Below are 20,603 nucleotides of genomic sequence, written 5' to 3'. Positions count from 1 at the left end.
TATTAACATTTTAAGAAAGGTAGCGAGTTAGTGTTAAATTTTTTGGGCATTTAGCCTAAAATCTATTCAACTTGTTTTAGTGCTTGACAAGTGATTAGTATTTGCAATGCTAATTTGTGATAATCCCTTTCTATTGATTCCTTGGATCATAGTTAAACTAGCTAGCTAGTAAGCTTTTTTCTTTTCTTTTTACTTTTAAGCTTATCCGTTAAGATAGCCTCTGTGCTAGCCAAGAGCATTATTTAGGATGAGTATTGGTATAATTTTGTCACCAATTTCAAGCATACATACATTAATAAACGAATACATGAAGAAATAAATACATTAATAAATAAATTATGTATAAATTTCATGATGACATTCATAACAGAGTCATAAACTGGCTGACAAGAAATGACAGAGTTGATATGATCCATGTGTAATTGAATACCTCTGACCTCTGACGTATGTTCTGGAATAATCCACAAATTACAATGTATGTCAAAGGTGACGATATTATACCCAATAAATGCTTATGTTGTATTTGTCAAGTTAATAATTCATTCTGTGTGTGTTTACGACTCCTTTTGTCACTCTTCCTCCCCCTGACGCGGTCAGGGACTTCTTCGTGTATGTAAACACCACTCATCAAGCCATGAAGAAGAGTGAGGCCGCCACCTGGTGGCCGTTGTCAGCAGTGCAAGCCAAACGCGTTGGCAAAGCAGACCTCCTCTGACTGACGACATCACGTCTCTTGTTCAAAGCAGTGAAGTCACATCCCAGTCTGACGTGAGGAGGAAAAATTGGTGCTGTAATTCAATTAAAAAACGCGAGCAAGCCGAGTGTCCGGTAAAATTAGAGTTTTACGGGAGGTGGCAGAATGCAGCACTCCCCGGATACTTACCTCCCTGTCACAGCTTGAGTTCTCATATTTAGAAAATAATTAATTTAAAGAAGTAAAACTGAATTTAAAAAATAATAAGTTCACCATGGCGGCTGAACTCGCCGAGCTTTTGGACACGGACAAGTTGTATCTAACACAAATACGATATCTGGAGGAGCAGCTGGAGAAGTAAGTCATTATTAGACAACAATGCTAGTAGGTATGCTATCGGTCAAAGGTTTTAGAACACCCCAATTTGTCCAGCTTTTTGTAAAAATTGAAATTCATGCTGTTCAATTGCTCATTTTACACTGAAATGAATGCACAGAATAAATAAATTATTCAAGTTACAAAATAAATCATGGCATCTACAAACAAAAATGTCTTCTAAACCTTTGACTCATTAAAGTAGCCATCTTGGGCAGATATAAGAGCTGAACACACTTGTGGCATTATCTCTAAAATGGAAATCAAATATTCTTCTCTGTTGTGGAAGTTCCCATAACTGTGGCACTTACAGGTTGTGTTGCTTTCACTCTTTTGTCCAGTTTAAAGTTAGTCTGGAGACTGCCTTTTGAATGGTCAAAACTTTTAGAACAATCCAATCTTTTCCATCCATCCATTATCTGAGCCACTTATCCTCACAAGGGTCGTGGGAGCACTGGAGCCTATCCCAGCTATCTTCGGGCAGGAGGCCGGCTACGCCCTGAACTGGTTACAAAACGTTACAGGACATCCACTGTTTAATCACACACAACTCCAGATTAGAGCAATCGTGTGGCATAGTTTTAATGGCATGTATAGCTGAGTATTGTCGGCATAACAGTGAAATCTTATCTTATATTTGCGTATGATACCACCAAGTGGCAACATATAGATACTGAACAAAAGAGGGCCAAGTACCGATCACTGCGGGACTTCACAAGTGACATTATAATACTCAGAGGTCACATTACCATGAATTACATTGTGCGTCCTTTCCGAGAGATAAGATCTAGACCAAGAAAGTGCTGGCCCTGTAATACTGAGACGCATTTCAAGGCGATCTAGTAGTATCTTGTGATCACCAGTATCAAAGGCAGTGGTGAGGTTCAACTTATAATAGTATTGAAGAGGTGTCAGAATCCACAGCTAGTATGAGATCATTCGTCACTTTTGCAAGGGCGATTTCAGTAGAGTTGTCTGTCCTGAATCCGGACTGAAGTCTCACGATGCAATGGCGTTAATTTTAACTGGACCCAGAAGCAGGCGGAGGCTGAAGAAGTTTGGAGAAAGGTTTATTTTATTGTGAAGGGAGTCGGAGGTGGATCCTTGAGGCGTACTGGCGGGTCGTCGAGACAGGGAGCGTGCGGCAGGCGGTGGCGTGAGCAGGTGGATGGCTTGGGGGCATGGTGGAAGAGGTCAGCAAGGCGGGGAATACAGAAGGAGCACTGAGGACAAGGAAGAACATAGAGTTCAGAAATATTGCGAGGACTGGCGTAGTTTACGTGTAAGTTGAGAGCCGTTGTACCATGGGTGAATGTTAATACTCTGACAATGGAGTCTTGGATCTGGTAGGCTTAAATGCAGGTGATGATGAAGGCAGATTAACAATAGGCGTGTGGACGAGTTAGTGCTGATTACTGGGGGCAGAGAGAGAGAGGGCAAGAGGGGCGCAAGGCGCCACCCGAACTCCAACAAAGGAACTGCAGGGCACAGCTCATGACATGAAGAAGTTCAAATAGATTGCTAGAGGCCATGTGATAATTAAGCTGTTGCACTACAATTTTTTCAATAATATTTGAAATAAATGGGAGAGTTGACCCCGGCCTATACTTGCAAAGACTCAGGGTCACGGTTGGGTCTTCTGAGTGAGGGTCGAATAACAGCGGTCTTGAAAGCTATAGGTACAGCGCTGGAGGAGAGTGATAAATTTATATCTAAGATTGAAGGTCCTAAGATTAAGAGTTTCGCAAGAAGAGGGACGAGCAAGCAGGTTGTCTATTTTGCTGCACTAATGCGTTTTGTGAGTCTATCAAGGGATACCTCCTCAAAAAGAGGATAGATGGACGGGTATCCACAATGGTGCTCACATTAGTCTCAGTGATCAAAGAAATCAACCAAATCTCAAGTATTAACGTTATTATGGGTCATTTCATGCATTAATTGCACAAAACAAAAAGTATCAATTTTTGTCTGAAACGCTGCACGAAGAGGTTCTGACGGGGAATTCAGATGATTAAGTCACCCATTATGAATATATTGTCTGCGTGGGTCACCAAGTCAGCAATAAATTCTGAGAATTCATCTAAAAAGCCAGTGTAAGGGCCTGAGGCAGTAAATAACTCCAAGATAGAACGGCAATAGTATTGTACTTCGCATAACGAGAGCCTCGAATGTTTTAAAGTTGATGATTGGGCTAGTGCTAAGGTTGAAAATGGTTTCAAAGATGAGGGCGACACCCCCTCCCTTAATAGGATGCACATCTGAATACACAAAGTTTTGGGGAGATGCCTCATTAAGTGGTAAGAACACATTTGGTTCTAACCAAATTTCCCACAGACCAATCATATTAAGATCATGGTCTCTGATAAAATCATTAACTAACAAAGCTTTTGAGGAAAGTGATCTAATATTCATAAGACCGATTTTCATTAAAGCCGGCTGATCAGTGCTATTTGCCCCCAATTAGCATTATCATTCGACATGTTAGCATTTTGTTTATCTTAAAAGCTATTAATTGTTGGCAACAAATATTCACATCTTTTATTTTTTTCTGCTTAACAGCCATTAAATGCAGGCAAAAAAAAATCCATAAAATGCTACATTTACAGCTTAGTAGCCATCACGCTAGCCTCAGAAAAGTAATTAGCATTAGACATGTTAGTTTGGGCTGGTGCAGTGGCCGAATGGTTAGCACGGTGGCCGACTGGTTAGCACGGTGGCCGACGGGTTAGCACGCCGGCCGACTGGTTAGCACGCCGGCCGACTGGTTAGCACGCCGGCCTCATTGTTCTGAGGACATGGGGTCAAATCCGTCCGCGCCTGTGTGGGTTTCTTCCCACATTCCAAGAACATGCATAGTAGGTTAACTGACGACTCAAAATTGTCCACAGGTATGAATGTGAGTGCGAGTGGATGTTGTCTATGTGTGCTCTGCGATTGGCTGGTGACAAGTTCAGGGTGTAGCCCACCTCACCCGGAGTCAGCTGAGATAGGCAGCAGCACGCCCGCGATCCTAGTGAGGATAAGCGGTATGGAAAATGGATGGATGTTAGTTCGTCTTTTTTTTAAAGATTAAAAGCTGTTAAATGTTGGTAACTGAAGGCCCTCGCACGTGATATACTGATGTCATGATCATACATAGACTTATTTGTACGCTGTTATGTTGTGTAACCTAACCTCAGTAGCAAAATGTTAATCACGTAACTGTGAAAACTACGTCAGCCGCAGAACAGGATGTTTTGTGCCAAGAAGAGATATTGCTGTGACCTTGGATCCACCCTGCTCAAGCTTTAAACACCGCCCTGAACACTGTATATAATCTTGCACTGAATGCTGAGAAAGCGCACATTTGAGCTCATTTGAGCAGCTGCAGCCTTTGCCTGTAGCACATTTGTGCCCAGAATATTCTGCAATAAAGATCTTAAAGAAGTTCATTTCCAGTCTCTGATTCGGACCCCAACATTCTCATCATCCGAAATTCAACGAACACGCGAAGGACTGGTAGAGAAAATCATCCTTCAACATAACAAGAACAGAAAACGCTACATTTATAGGTAGTAGCCTTCATGTAAGCCACAACACTAATTAGCATTAGCATTAGTATTGTTTTAGCTATCTAGCTGTTAAGTTTTGGTCCCATTTGTTAGCATGCCTTTGTATATGTGTTGCTCAACCACCTTTGTGTGTATGTTTCACTATCATTGGAGTAAATTTAGTAGTTAGCATGTAGCATGGCGTTAATGTGTTACTTTCTTCCAGGTGCCAGAACAAATGCGAGGAGCTGGAGAACCAGGTGCAGGACCTGCTATACGAGCAGCGGGTGCTGCGCAAGGACAAGGCAGATGTCACGCGCTACCTGAAACGCTCGCTGGATGCCAAGGACAAGAAGGTGGAGATGCTGATGGAGCAGGTGGAAAGCCAGCAGGAGGCAGCGGAGCGCCAAAAGGAGATCATGGAGCAGCTAGAGGCCACGGTAGAGCAGCTGGAGGCACGCATACAGGAGCTAAATGCGGAGATCAGCACGCAAGGTCAGAGCGCAAAAACATTCTAACTCCGGATACTAACTACGTAAGCAATTATACAAATGGCAAAACTACCATACATACTACAGAATGTTGTACAAATGACAAACTTGTTGTTCTATTTCTTCATCTTTCCCCGGGCAGCGGGGAAGCTGGAGGCTCAATCCGAGCAGCTGGTGGCTTTGGAGGAGAAGCTGGTAAAGCAGAAGCAGGACCAGGAGGCTGCCGTCCGCCGCCTGAAGGAGGATGCAGAGCGAGACAAGACCAAGTAACTCCTTCCTCTCCTTCTTTCTTCTTCCTCCTTCTCTCCGGTGGAGCGTTAACCTTAATCTCCCGGCAGCATGATCGCTGAGACCATGAGGAACATGGAGGTGGTGTTTGAGGACAAGATGGCCAAGATGCTGCAGCAGGAGCGTGAGCAGAACAGCGAGAAGATGCATCAGTTGCAAAGCATGCTGGGAGAAAACATGACGCTGTGGCAGGAGAAGGACGTGATGCAGAAGAGGGAGCTGGAACTCTACTGTGAGGTCAGCCGTCTCCAGGAGGAGCTTGTCAAGAAACCCAGACGCAAGCTCAGCCGCAGGAAGGTCAGTACATACTGTGCACATACTGTATGTAAATACACCTCTTGGGACTAAAACATTCTCTTGGAACTAGAAACTTCACTCAGGACTATACCCTTCTCTTGGGATTGGAAGCTTCTATCGGGACTGGAGTCTTTACTTGGGGCAAAAACCATCTATCGGGACTAGAACCTACTTTCTCGACTAAAACCTTTTCTGGTGAATAGTATCTTCTTTTGAGACTAGAACCTTCTCTCAGGACGACAACTTTCTATCAGGGCTCGACGCTTCCCTTACAAGAGAACTTTCCCTCCGGGCGATAATCTATTCCCGGGACGAGCTCCTTCTCTTGGGATGAGAACCTCTCGGGACTATAACCCTCTCCGGTGTCTCCTATATTCTATCGAGACTAGAACCTTCTATCAGGACCACAAGGCTCATTTAGGAGTGTAATTCTCACTTAGGAGTAGACACTCCTCTTAAAACCTTCTCTGGTGATTAGTACCTTTTCTCCGGACTAAAACCTCCCTTGGGACTACAACCTTGTGTCTGGACGAGAAATTTCTCTTGGTATGAGAATTTTCTCTCCGGACGATAATTTTTTTCCCCAGGACTAGCTCCTTCTTTTGGGAACAGAACCTTCTCTTCAGACTAAAACCTTCTCTGCTTACTCGTACCTTCTCTTGGGACTACAACCTTCTCTCCTGACTAGAACCTTCTCGGGAATAAAATCTCTGGTGACCAGTACCTTCTCTCTAGACTAGAACCTTATCTGGGGAAAATAACCTTCTCTCAGGACTAAAACCATCTCTTACCTGTAACTACAAACTTCTCTCAAGATGAGAACATTATCTTGGGACGAGAAGCCTCTCTTGGAATTGGAATCTTCATTTAGGATGAAAACATTTCTTGAGACTAGAATCTTCTCCTCAGGACAAGAACCTTCCCTTGGGAAATAATACAACCCCCATTCCAATGAAGTCGGGACGTTGTGTTAAACATAAATAAGAACAGAATACAATGATTTGCAAATCATGTTCCACCTATATTTAATTGAATACACTACAAAGACAAGACATTTAATGTTCAAAGTGATCAACTTTATTGTTTTTAGCAAATAATCATTAACTTAGAATTTTATGGCTGCAACACGTTCCAAAAAACCCCATGTTCATGTCCACTTTGTTTTCACAGTGACCACTCATCTCACACGTTCTCCTTCTGAATCTAAACTGAACTGCCAACCTGCTGCAACAACAACAAAGACCACATGACCAGCAAGTGTAATGATGTGTCTTGTCCACCGTGACCTCCAGTGAGACAAAGTTGGGGAAGCACTGCACACGTGTTTTCTCGCTGCCTTCAGACTCCTCGGTGGGGCTGTCCCCCAACAAGCTGCAAAACTGTCATGAATCAACTTCATAAACTGTCATGAAAATGACATAAACTATCATAAAACACCAGAAACTGTCAAAGTACATAAACTCTTACAAACGATGTGAACTATCATACAGACTACATAAACTGCCATACACACGACATAAGCCATCATGCAAACTACGAAAACTCGTTCAAACCACAAACCATTATACAAATCACATTAACTCATACAAACTACTAGACCAACTCCATAAACGACAAATTGACATGCAAACCAGTCGGACACCGTGCCAAACTGCACTAATGACACAAACTATACTAGCTCGAGAAATGTATGAACTATCATGCAAACTACATCAACTAACATAAAATGACAAACTAATACAGTCATACAAACTAAACCATACAAACTACATTCTATACACCGTCAAACAAACCACAACTACAAATTACATGAACGACCATACCAACTACATAAACCATCCAAACTACACACTGTATAAAGGTACTGTCACACAAACCACAAAATATGAAAACATACAAATGACAAACTACCATACAAACTACATAGGCCATCATACAAATGGGACACTATAATACAGTTATTAAATTCACTGCCATTGACGGCTTTAGAAGTCAAATATCCATGTTAACTGGGAAGGCTGGCAGTTACTATAAACTATAATATCTACCAACTACCATACCCTCTACTATATATGACGCTACATGAGACACTACTGAACACTATAACATTACGTGACACCACAACACTACTTAAAATGAAACACTAACATGTTCCATAACACAAGTTGATCGCACACACTGCATGGTAAGAACATGGTGCCGAGTCATTCTAGCTGAGATTGCAGTTCGACAAACATGAAGATTCCGGAATGTTGCAGAGTTGATGAGTGTTCAGGAATACAAGTGATAAGACCACAAATCGACTTCCTGTAAGCAAACAATACAACTCGGCAGCATGTGAATGGACAGACACAACGCAACACATGATTGCATAATGCTAGATGACACAGCTTAACACCACATGGTACCAGATACACAAAACTAGATGCCAAACTACATGACACTAAATCACTACATGATAAACCACATGACACAAACATCACTACATGTCAACCGATGACACGCAACATAAGACTATCTGGCATTACATGACGTGGAACTAGATGACAAACTACATAACAGCACAATATTGTATCACTAGACACTACATGTGCTGATCATATAATTAGAATATGAATATTTGAATAATATTTGAATATAATATGAATTTATTTCCGTAATTCCATTCAAAAAAATGTGAAACGTGTGTATTATATTCATTCATTACACATAGACTGATATATTTCAAACATTTATTTCTGTTCATTTTGATCATTATAACTGACAACTAATGAAAATCCCCAAATTCAGTATCTCAGAAAATTAGAATATTACTCAAGACCATCCACTGAGCGAAAAGGGTTACTGCTGAAGCTAATTGCTTGGATTCGTTCTCTTCAAATAAAGAAATAATACCTGATCAGTATAACACATGCTTGTATATACCCAAACATACAACAAATGTATACTTATACAAACATACTCATGTATACATATATGTACCGCCTATGCACACATTTATGTACCTTTATGCGTACACACACATCTGAACCCAAAATTATTATTAAAGAAAACAAAACAATTCAAAGTTACCTGGCCCTGTGTAAAAAAATAATCACCGCCTTGTTAAATCAGGAATTAATTGTGGCTAATCACAATGTTTGGTTAATTTTCACTGATCATAAGCCTGATTACCTCCAGACCTGTTCAATCAAGAAGTCACATAAACAGAATCTGTCCTGACAAAATTAAGTAGGACAAAAGATCTAAAAAAGCTGCAACAAAATGACAAGATCCCCCCAAAATTCAAGAACAGTCAAGAAGGGTTACAAAACCCATTTCTAAAGCTGTAGGATTCCAGCGAACCATAGGAGAGCCATTAACCTCAAATGGACAAATTATGGAACAGTGGTGAACCTTCCCAGGAGTGGCCAGCCCCAATGGAACAACAATGACTCATCCAGGGGGCTACAAAGGAACTCAGGACAATGTCTAAAGAGCTAGCTACAAGCCTCCTTTGCCTCAGTTAAAGTCAGAGTTCATGGCACAACAGTAAGGAAGAGACTGAGCAAAAATGACATCCATGAAGATGAAAACCACTGCTGACTTTTGCAAAATAAACAACAACATCTGAATGGTTGACTTTTGGGAGAATATTGTATGGACTGATGAGATGAAAGGTGAGCTTTTTGGAAGGTGTATGTCTCATTACAGCTGGTGTAAACATAGCATAGCATTTCAGAAAATGAACATCATACCAACAGTCAAACATCATGGTGGTAGTGTGATGGTCTTGTGTTGCTTAGCTTCTTCAGGACCTGGACAACTTACTGTGATTGATGTACTAACCATGAATTCTGCTCTTGAACAGAAAATCCTGAAGGAGAAAGTTCAGCCATCAGTTCGTGACCTCAAGCTGAAACGCACTTGGGTTCTGCAGCAGGATAATGATACAAAACACCAGCAAGTCAACTTCTTTAAAAAAAAAAAAAAAAAAAAAAAAAAGGTTTTTGGATTGGCCAAATCAAAGTCCGGACTTGAATCCAATTAAAATGCAGTGGCATGACCTTATTAAGGCGTTAATGCTTGAAAACCCTGTTTTTGCTGAATTGAAAAATTTCTGCAAGGAACAGTGGGGCAGAATATGTCCGCAGAGATGTGAAAGACTCATTGCCAGAAAGAAAATGTTTGATTTCCGTTCTTCTGAGGATGGCCCAACCAGTTAATAAGTTTAGGGGGCCATTACTTTTTCACGGGACCAGGTAACTGATTTATTTTTTTCCTTAATAAATGAAATCACCATTTAAAAACAGCATTTTTAAGTTTAGTTGGATTATATTTGTCTGATATTTGCATTTGTTTGATCTTAAAAAGAGTGCAAAGTAAAATGCCAAAATATAAGAATTTGAGAAGGGGGCCAATACCTTTTCACAGCACTGTACATATACGCGCGCGCACACACACAGCACACAAACACACATTCTGCCCGTGCCTGCGGGGGTTTTCTCCAGGTACTCCGGTTTCCTTCCACATCCGCAAAACATGGGTGGTAGGTGGATTGAAGACTAAATTGCCCGTCGGTGTGAATGTGAGTGCGAATGGTGGTTTGACTAATGCAAAGTGGAAAAGAGTTCTATGGTCTGACGAGTCCACATTTCAAATTGTTTTTGGAAATTCTGGACGTCGTGTCCTCCGGGGCAAAGAGGAAAAGAACCATCCGGACCTTTATTGACGCAAAGTTCAAAAGCCAGTGACGGTATGAGGCTGTGTTATTGCCAATGGCATGGGTAACTTACACATCTGTGAAGGCACCATTAATGCTGAAAGGTACATACAGGTTTTGAACAAACATGCTGCCATCCAAGCAACGTGTTTTTTCACCGACGCCCCTGCTTATTTCAGCAAGACAATGCCAAACCGCATTCTGCACATGTTACAACAGCGTGGCTTCGTAGTAAAAGTGCGGGTACTAGACTGGCATGCCTGCAGTCCAGACCTGTCTCCCATTGAAAATGTGTGGCGCATTATGAAGCGTAAAATACGACAACGTAGACCCCGGTCTGTTGAACAGCTGAAGCGGTACATCAAGCAAGAATGGGAAAGAATTCCACCTACAAAGATTCAACAATTAGTGTCCTCAGTTCCCCAACGTTTATTTTTTTATTGTTAAAAGTAAAAGGTGATGTAACACAGTAGTAAACATGACCCTGTCCCAGCTTTTTGGGAAGTTAATGATTATTTGCTAGAAACAATAAAGTTTGCGCGTGTTTGGGCGTTCTGGCTCAGCGAGGGTGTGTTGTTGGAGAAGCACCAGCAGAGTGACAGTTTGGTGGCAGAAAGTCGGTCTAACCTTACACCGGCTCAGGCTACGTCTAACTGCCAGCACAGCTGGGCTAACGCGATTTTGGTGAGTTTGACCGGGGCACAGGCTGACAGATATTGAGGTCCACTTCACAGCGCAGATTTTTGTGATCTTCGCCCAAGCCAACTTTACAACATCCATCAGTGGAGGTCTGCTTGCAGTTGCATATAAACGCACTTTGACCTTCCGGACTCGAGCAAATCAGTTCTTGGGAAAGATTTGGTTGTCTGAGCTCCACCATGTCAAAGACTCGGTGTGCTAATGGCAGGCTGCATTGAAAGGGAATGAGAAGCCGCTTTGATTGGACGAGACTGAAGTCGGCAGTGATCACTCCCACAGTAGCCCAAACCTCCCACTTTTACGTCATGTGCCGGGCTATGCTGGTCCACGAAATTACCAACAGCGGTCTGACCTGCCTCCGTGCGGTTACACGAAGTGCTACACCAGATTTACTTCAGTCACACACTCATATCAACCATATCAGAAACCATTGTTGACCTTTTGTAGGATCAAAATATTAATTTATGCGAGGCAGATAAGTTTTTTGTGAAAAGGGAATGTGTCATTTTGATATTGCTTGACAAGTTGGCTAAATGGTGGAATGGTGGATGACTGGTTGGCACATCTGCCTCACAGTTCAGTGGCTGGAGGTTCAAATCCAGGCATCGGCCTTCCTGTTTGGAGTTTGCATGTTCTCCCTGTGCCTGAGTGGGGTTTCTCAGGGAACACTAATTTTGTCCAAAAACATGCATGGTAGGTTAATAGAAAAAACACAATTGTGGATGTGTTTGTTTATATTTGCTATATGATTGGCTGGCTGCCCAAAGTCACGTGGGATAGGCTCCAGCACACTCGAGCTCCTGGTGAGAATAAGCGGTACAGAAACTGGATGGATAGATGGGTCGACGACACAAATGGAAACATTGCAGTCTGGACCTTTGCCCTGAGAAATCCCCTCCAAATTTTAATTGAAGATCCCTGGGCTGTGTGATTAAATGACACTCTAAACGACACTAGACTACATGACACGACACGAATGTGAAAGACACTACACATAAATACAAGTAATACAACATGCCGTCAAATGCTCTATGACCCCAAAATGCAAGAACAACCAATAGTATGCGTTAGTGGGCGGGCTGAAGGACATGACGGACCACACGGAGCACCAATCAGCTTATTTGTGGTCCCAGCCCTGAAACTCAATGTTGTGACTAGTTCATGTTTGGCTCCCAGAAGAATCAGAAGTATTTCCTCCACAAAAACAGCACATCTTTCCTCCTCTTCACTTGTTTGTGTGTGTGTGTGTGTGTGTGTGTGTGTGTGTGTGTGTGTGTGTGTGTGTGTGTGTGTGTGTGTGTGTGTGTGTGTGTGTGTGTGTGTGTGTGTGTGTGGGTTGTGTGAGCATGTCTACTGAGTGTCATCTGACCAATGTCTCTCGGGTTGTTTTCACAACACTTAACGTTAACTGAAAACACATGGCCACATTTTGCCTGCAGGGTGTGACTTTTAGAGGCTGAAATGGGGGGGAAAAAACATGTCCAAAAGTCATGTAAGGTACAGTCTAAAAAACGGTTTGTGCGAAAAGAGAAGAATGTGTGTGTAACCAGCAAAACTACAGCACAGTGGAACACTAGAGTTGTCTTCAGCTTTAGTGAAAATCCTCTTGTTCTGTAGTACTCGTGTACAACTTTCAACCACTCAAATACGTCACATGACTTACGCAGGTGAGTTACGTAGATCATATGACATTCTCACATCACTTGACTTATGTTGCATGACTCATATACAATAAGTACATAGATCACGTGACTTAAATATGCGACATAAATTACGTCGCGTGACTTTCACATACATGACTTACATTGCATGACTTAAATAATGTCTTAAATAATGTCACGACACAGACGTTAGATAAACTTACATTACAGATAAACTTACATTACTTAGTCAAATGACTTCCATACGTCACATGACTTACATCAAATGACTTCCGTACCTCATGTGATTTACATACATAATGACTTATGCATGACCTACGTACAGTAGGTCAAGTGACTTATGTACATTAGATTACTTACACTGAAAGACTACATACTGTACATCATGACTTACTCCTGCATGACCTATGTTGCACAACTTGCGTGTCACATGACTTAGCTCACATAACTTAAATAAATTGCATGACTTACATATGGCGCATTGTGTCTTGTACGTGATGTACATGTCGCATTCCTTAAGTATGTCACGAGACTTACGTACATTACATGACTAACGCGTCACATGACATACGCCACATTAATTGTGTCGCATTAACATGTGCATTCAAACGTTTTATCCATCCATCCATCCATTTTCTGAGCCGCTTATCCTCACTAGGGTCGCGGGCGCGCTGGAGCCTATCCCAGCTGTCATCGGGCAGGAGGCGGGGTACACCCTGAACTGGTTGCCAGCCAATCGCAGGGCACATACAAACAGACAACCATTCGCACTCACAGTCATGCCTACGGGCAATTTTAGAGTCTCCAATTCATGCATGTTTTTGGGATGTGTGAGGAAACCGGAGTGCCCGGAGAAAACCCACGCAGGCACGGGGAGAACATGCAAACTCCACACAGTCGGGGCCGTGGATTGAACACGGGTCCTCAGAACTGCGAGGCTGACGCTCTAACCAGTCGGCCACCGTGCCGCCTCAAACGTTTTACAGAAGGTTAATGTAAGTTCACCCGAAAAGGTTAAAGTGCATTTCTGATTTATCCGTAAATGTCATCCGAAAACCCAAAGTCCTGAAGTTTTGTGGCGTAATGTGTGTTCAATCATTGTGAGCGGAAAAAAAAAAAGATTGAAGAACACACGGCCGTCACCCTGATTGAACTTTCCCCCTGTTTCCCGCCTCCAGAGAGGAGGGATGATAAGGGGGGGGGGGGGGTGGTAAGGGGCGGGAAAGGGCATTTCTTCCCTGTGCCTTAAAAGCATTGCGGCGGTGGCTCTCGTTCTGCCAGTCAAGATGGAGTTGTATCTGGACCTTCGCTCGCAGCCCTGCCGCTCCCTGTTCATGTTCGCCAAGGTCAACGCCATTCCCTTTGAATTCAAGCTGGTGGACCTGGCTAAAGGTACACACACGCGCACTCTGCACTTATATTGACTTTAACCCTCATTGTGTGTCGCAAAGTAAGCATCCATTAAAAGAACTGCATGTGTGTGCGTGCGTGCGTGCGTGCCAGGGGAGCAGTATGGCGAAGAGTTCGGAAAGATCAGCCCGATAAGGAAAGTTCCGGTCATGAAGGACGGCGACTTTGTCCTCACGGAAAGGTACAAACAAACTTTGATTTAAGCAAACATTCTCTCCGTGTGAGCGATAGCGACACAAAATGGAGGGAGGAATATTCAAGAGGTAGTATCATTGCCTTCACAGTGGTGGCTATTTAAGTTAATAGTGTAAAGCTAGAACTGGAATTTGAAGTTTAACAGTTGGGATTAGACCTGGGGTGGGCAAACCTTTTTAGCTCAGGGGCCACATTGACTTTTAAAATTTGACAGGCGGGCCAAACCAGGACCAGATGCTTACATATAAAAAAAATAAACAAACAAAAAAGGCATTGTAGTGTTAATACTTAGATTTACTTTTAATGGGAACAGTGTTGTTTTGTTGATCACCTTTTTTTGCCAGTGCAAGTCTGGTGTTAGTTTTTTATGTGGCACTTCTCAGAACACATCTGAGGTGTTCATCCCTCAGCTGGGATCTGTAGGATGTTTTGTTGGTGTTCATCACACTAAACGTCTGTTCACACACATATGTAGAGACAAACAACACCGGCATCCTCTGTGCCATCTTCAGGATTTTTTTAACTTTGTCCGCGCTTAATGAAGCATAAAACTCATCCAGTTTGAGAGTTTTGCTGAGCCTGCAAGCTTGATTTTAACAGCTGAGCCGTAGCTATCAGCTCCTGCGTTGATTGGCTGTTAGCATAATCAGCACGCTTGGTAGAAAAGTGACAGCTGATGTTATATTCCTCTAAAACCGCAAAGGTTTCTTAACAAATTAGACATACAGCCTTTGAGCGGACTTCAGTGAAAAAGTATTTAGGAGTCCATTCTATATTAAACACTCGGCACTCACTGTCGACTTTTCTTTTCTTTGGCCCACTTGTGGTTGAAGAAAGGTTCAGAGCAGTAGCAGAGCAAAAACAGAACAGCCAAAGTCAAGTCAATGTATCACTGTACCTACTGCACTACCTGGTCAACCTGGTGGAACCACTCTGCATTACAGGACAAGGTCAAATGAATGTAGTCATGATTTTGATATGATTTGGGCGATTCTGTACCAATCTTTGGCGAGCCGGATGTGGCCCATGGGCCGTAGTTTGCACACCACTGGATTAGACCCTTTCACTGTCCTTAAAAGCTGTGTGATAGGTACCCACACCCTGAAGGTGGGGGGAGGCGACCCAGCAAATCTTCAGCTTCTGAGGTGGTACGAGAGATGGTGTGAAATGGAGCTGACATTAACACCTTTCACACTTCCCTTCAAAGCCACTTTTTCCCTTTGTCTCTGTGCTGTGTGAAAGGTACCAATACAGAATGGGCGACGAAGCTTCCAAAGTGGTATCATAGACAAAACAGTGGTGGGAAAGAGGCTGCGTGAAAGGAAACTGGGAAAATGGGTGTGTTAATAGCTGCCATTCCCCCGATTTACACCACCTATCAAAGCTGAGTTTTGTCACCCTTGTGTGTGAAAGGTACGGACAAGTAAATGGGGGGTGGGGGGTTGTCAAGATTCCAATTTGCCGGTTTCTTTAGTCGTAACATTAGCAGGAGTGAGGCTGTGTGAAGGGAGAAAGCACAAAGCCAAAACAGGGCTGTGAAGATTAATGTCAGACGTTAGTCCCTTTTACACAATTCATTAAAGCCATCTTTGAAAGTCACAGTTCTGTATAAAGGTACCAACACGGAATGGGGTGGCTAAGTCTACCTGGCGATGTCAGAGACATGGCAGCAACTGTGTGAAAAGGGATTGCGACAAGCCAGAAGGCGGCTGTGTAGTTTAACACCCGACTCCCGCCCTGTTGTATCGAAAGTAATTGTCACACTGTCAGAAAACAATTTTACATTTTCATTGGGTCTGTGTGGAAGGCAAAGGTGGATAAATGCCAGATCGTCCGTTTCGGCTCTGATCTGGCAATTGTCGATTCTCTGCATGGAAGGAGCTACGCCAAGCTCCGTCTGCGTGAAATAGTTCCGGAGAGATATAATACGGCGTGCTATTGCATGCGCATTCCGATGCCCCACCCCCTCTACATCGCCTGCGTACTGATTGGAAGTAGCGTCAAAGTGGCTAACGTTCCTGTTTCCAGTGTGGCCATCCTTCAGTACCTAGCTGAGAAGCATGCGTCCTTCCTTCCTGACCACTGGTACCCGGCCGACCTGCGACAGCGGGCGCGGGTCAATGAGTACCTGTCCTGGCAGCAGATGAACCTGCGAGCCCATGGGTCAAAGGTCTTCCTGCTGAAGGTAAAACACAACCCACACCCACTTTGCATCCCTTAACATCCCCCTTACTACCTTCGCTCTATTTGTACATATGAGCCACTCCTGGAACTCACCACTTCCTGTAGTTCCTGTCACTAACAGCGTACAGTGGTGCCTTGAGATAGGAGTTTAATACATTCTGTGACCACGCTCTGTAACTCAAAACACTTATATTTCAAATAATCTTTTCCTATTGAATTGAATGGAAATTCAATTAATGAAACTGTTCCAGCCTCCCACAAAGACCACAAAAATGTTTGTGATGTGTTTTCTAAAAAGAAAAACAGCACTTGATGATATTGTACTTTAGAAAAACACACAGTAATGACATGATGAAACAGAATGTAAAGAAATGAAACCATTATTTACATGTTTTGCTTGAATTCAATGGACATTGTGCTGTATGACATTGTGCTCCTTCTGGTGCGCACCATTGCCACCGGGGGGGGGGGGGGGGGGGGCAGTATAATACAGTCATGCAGCTATACATGTAGACGGTCACAGCTACTCCATAAGCCATAGTAATATTAGCAGTAGTTAACTAGTTTGTTAGCTTAGGAAGCTAGCTAGTTTGTTGGTCAGTTAGTTACTTAGCTATGTCGCTATCTATTTATTTATGTATTTAGTTAGCGAGCTACTTAGTCCATTACTTAAGTCACTTAGCTAGTTCGTAAGCAGGTCAGTCATTTGGTAATTATTTAGTTAGCTAGTTAGTTCATCACGGTACTGAAGTCACTTACCTAGCTAGTTCATTAGCCAGTTAGTCAAGCTAGTTAGTCTTTTATTTGAATAACTGCTCACTATCTGCCAAACTGCTGCTTGTTATGAAGTGAGTCGAGTTGAGTTCACTGCCACCGTACATCGCTCATATTGCAAAGCTTTGCCTCGCAAGTCAATGCATAAAATTGGCCGAATGACGGCTCATATCTCAAAAAACTCTTAAGCCGGATCACTCGTACCTCAAGGCACCACTGTATTGATGTTTTTCATGTATAAATGTCTATATATAAATAAAGTTAAATTCAAATATGGCCATTGGACAGACATTTCGGTATCAAAAGCATTTCTAAGAAAAAAAAACCATTTTGCGTGGCCATCTTGGATTTTGCTGTATTTTTTTAAAGAATGGGATTTGAAGGTGATATGTATGTTCCTGTATCCCAATTTGAATGAATCTCGTCATATTTGCAATTATCTGCTCCACTATAACCACTACCTTTCACAATATGACAACGAGAAATAAATAAGTCAAAAAATAGTCCCTGGCAGGCACAAAAGAAATAAACACGACCACGAGAAATAATCCACACAGTCCAAAGTGTGTGTGCCTCTGCCAGAACATGTACCCGCTAGTGATGGGCCACGAGGTCCCCGAAGACAAAATGTCGTCGGCCGTGGAGGAGCTGACCCAGGCTGTGGACGTCTTGGAGAAGTATTTCCTGGGTGAAAGCTTGTTCCTGTGTGGCGCCTCCATCTCGTTGGCTGACCTGGTGGCCATGGCTGAGATCATGCAGGTGATGGAGACACAATACAAAAAGGACTGAAAACATTTGATTCACACAGCAGGCTTTTTTTCACAACAGTTCCATCGGCTGGATGTGGTGGGGCACTGCCCCAACTTGGCCGCCGATGGAACCAAAGTGATACTTTCAAATGTGTTTGTCTTCAATTAACTACTCGATAACTAAGTAACTAACTAGCAATCTAATTAACTAGCAAACAAACTAACAAGCTAGCAAACTAGCTGACTACCTAGTCAACAAACTATAAAATCCGCTAGCTACCTAACTAGACAGTGCAAGGAATTAACTAATCAGCTTGCTAACTAGCCAACAGATGAGCTACCGATCTAACTAACAATCTATATACACTAACTCACTTAGCTACCCAGTTGTGATCTTAGAAATAAACTAGTTCACTAAATACATAAGTAACTAAATAGCTGACAAACTGACAGACTGACTTGCAAACTTTCTTGTTCGCTAAGTTACTAAAGCAATTAACTATATAGCTAGCCAACTAAATAGGTTACCACAAGCAAAGCTATTGTACAAAGTGTAAATAAAAACAGAATAGAATGAATCCCTTTCAAATTATATTCAATTGAATAGATTACAAAGACAAGATATTTCAATTTGAATTTGATGCCTGGGACACATTCCAAAAAAGCTGGGACAGGAGCAACAAAAGACTGGGAAAGTTGAGGAATGCTCAAAATACCCTTGTTTAAAACGTTCCACATGTTAACTGGCAACAGGTGAGTGTCATGATTGGGTCTAAAAGGAGCATCCCCGAAAGGCTCAGTTGTGCACAAGCAAGGATGGGGCGAGGGTCCCCACTTGATGAACAATTGCATGAGCAAATAGTCCAACAGTTGGAGGACAACGCTTTAAGGAATTTAGGGATTTCATCATCTATGGTCCATAATATCATCAAAAGATTCAGAGAATCTGGAGAAATCTCTGCATGTAAGCGGCAGGGCCGAAAACCGACTTTGAATGCCTGCGTCTTTTTTTTTTTGTAGTGACGTCCCTGTTTATTTCAGCAAGACAATGCCAAGCCACATTTCGCATGTGTTACAGCAGCGTGGATTTTGACCAAAAGAGTGCAAGGACTATCGGCCAGTCGGCCTTCCAGGACAAAACCCGTTTGAGTACACTATTTACGAGCCTTTGTGTGTTGGCGGATAAACTCTGTATTTGGCAACCGATTCAGCACGGCCACTGCCGCCGTTAATTTCAGGCACGTAGCAGCTGCATGAGAATGAGAGTTACGTTCAGGGACACTGCATAAATGGGAGTGAATGTGTTCTGTACAATCACACTGATTAACAAAATATTTCTTTTTTTAATATAGTCAACCAGAGCTGTTACGAATGTCATATCATATATAATCAGCGTCCTTTCACTGTAATTCCTGTCATACTGTGTTGTGTGTTTGTGTTTGCACATTAAGGTTATATAAAAAAAATAAATTAAAAAAAAGCAAATTGTTTTGGAGATTGTAGGGTCAAAGATGCAGCTTGCTACTAGTGTGGAGTGAATGGGTGCCAACAATCGGAAAATTAAAAGCCAGTATTTTGAGGGTAATAACCAGTCAGCAACATATTGAGCACAAACAAAAAGAACAATGAAGTGTAACGGTGAACTAAACTTTGAACTACTTTGTGTAGAAAATGATATTTCCCAACACTGGTTGTTGTTGTGGTTAGCCGGTGAGCAGCGGCGTGGACGTCTTCTCGGAGCGTCCCAAGCTGTCGGCGTGGCGCGAGCGCGTGAAGAAGGAGGTGGGCGTCGCGCTCTTCGACGAGGTTAACGCCGCCATCATGACGAGTGGCGGCGTGGCGCAGACGCTGCGCGAAGGAGGACTGCCCCAAATCTTCAAGGACAAATTCAAGAAAACTTTCTTGTGAATGCCAATAAAAACATCAGAACAAACGCTATTTTTCTAAAGACTCATTACGATCATACGACCACATAATGGCGCTCTTTCAGATGCTGTCTGTCTTGATACAAAACTTTAACACCGAAGGCCCGGTACACACACAAAGACAATCGGACTATTTTTGTGCAAATTTCGCGCCTGGCCGTGGATGTCGAACGCTGGACTATTTTATATCTTATAAGATTATCCTTTGGTTTGAGGTGTGTTTTGAGTGGCTTTGTAATGATAATAGGGTCCAAAAGGGGTCGGTGCTGACTATATTAAATATTAAACGTGTTCAGTTTTTACGACCAAAAATCTTCGTGTGGCAAAAGACTATTTGCCGAGTCATGATGCCGAGAACCGTGATGTGGAACGCAATCAAGAAGCACTCTGACTCAAGATCAGGAAGCCAACATGTCTTGTCCGATGTTGTTGTTTGCTGGTATAAAAGTTATTATTTTCTACAAAAGATTTTTTTTCTAAATAATGTTAACGTTTTTGCAATGTATTTGAATGTTTTTTAATTAAATAATCAAACAATTAATGTTTTCCAGAATATTTCTTTTTAAAGTCAAATATGGAGGTCTTTTATCTGAAAGAATATTCATTTAAACATTTTTTTTTAATTAAAC

At 42.4% G+C, this 20,603-nt stretch overlaps 2 protein-coding genes across 3 annotated transcripts; both read left to right on the top strand.

Annotated features, from left to right (window-relative positions):
• Positions 1-968: 968 nt before the first annotated feature.
• LOC133399570 (cilia- and flagella-associated protein 157-like) lies at positions 969-7,844 on the top strand. Its single transcript, XM_061671134.1, has 5 exons — positions 969-1,051; positions 4,826-5,094; positions 5,233-5,356; positions 5,429-5,675; positions 6,846-7,844. Exons 1-5 carry the CDS (start codon positions 969-971, stop codon positions 6,846-6,848), a joined length of 726 nt encoding a protein of 241 aa, XP_061527118.1. The 3' UTR covers positions 6,849-7,844.
• Positions 7,845-13,985: 6,141 nt separating this feature from the next.
• gstt1a (glutathione S-transferase theta 1a) lies at positions 13,986-20,497 on the top strand. Of its 2 annotated transcripts, none has more exons than XM_061672678.1 (5): positions 13,986-14,129; positions 14,241-14,328; positions 16,371-16,527; positions 17,865-18,059; positions 19,757-20,497. In XM_061672678.1, exons 1-5 carry the CDS (start codon positions 14,024-14,026, stop codon positions 19,955-19,957), a joined length of 747 nt encoding a protein of 248 aa, XP_061528662.1. In that variant the 5' UTR covers positions 13,986-14,023; the 3' UTR covers positions 19,958-20,497. The 2 variants fall into 2 exon arrangements, with proteins under 2 accessions (XP_061528662.1, XP_061528663.1); XM_061672679.1 differs by having other exon boundaries at positions 17,883-18,059; positions 19,757-20,492.
• The last annotated feature ends 106 nt before the right edge of the window (positions 20,498-20,603 follow it).

The sequence above is a fragment of the Phycodurus eques genome, chromosome 3, assembly GCF_024500275.1.
Source record: "Phycodurus eques isolate BA_2022a chromosome 3, UOR_Pequ_1.1, whole genome shotgun sequence".
In the NCBI taxonomy this organism is placed as follows: Eukaryota; Metazoa; Chordata; class Actinopteri; order Syngnathiformes; family Syngnathidae; genus Phycodurus; species Phycodurus eques.
Note: the sequence above shows the minus strand (reverse complement) of the source record. Positions and strands in the feature narration are given on the sequence as shown.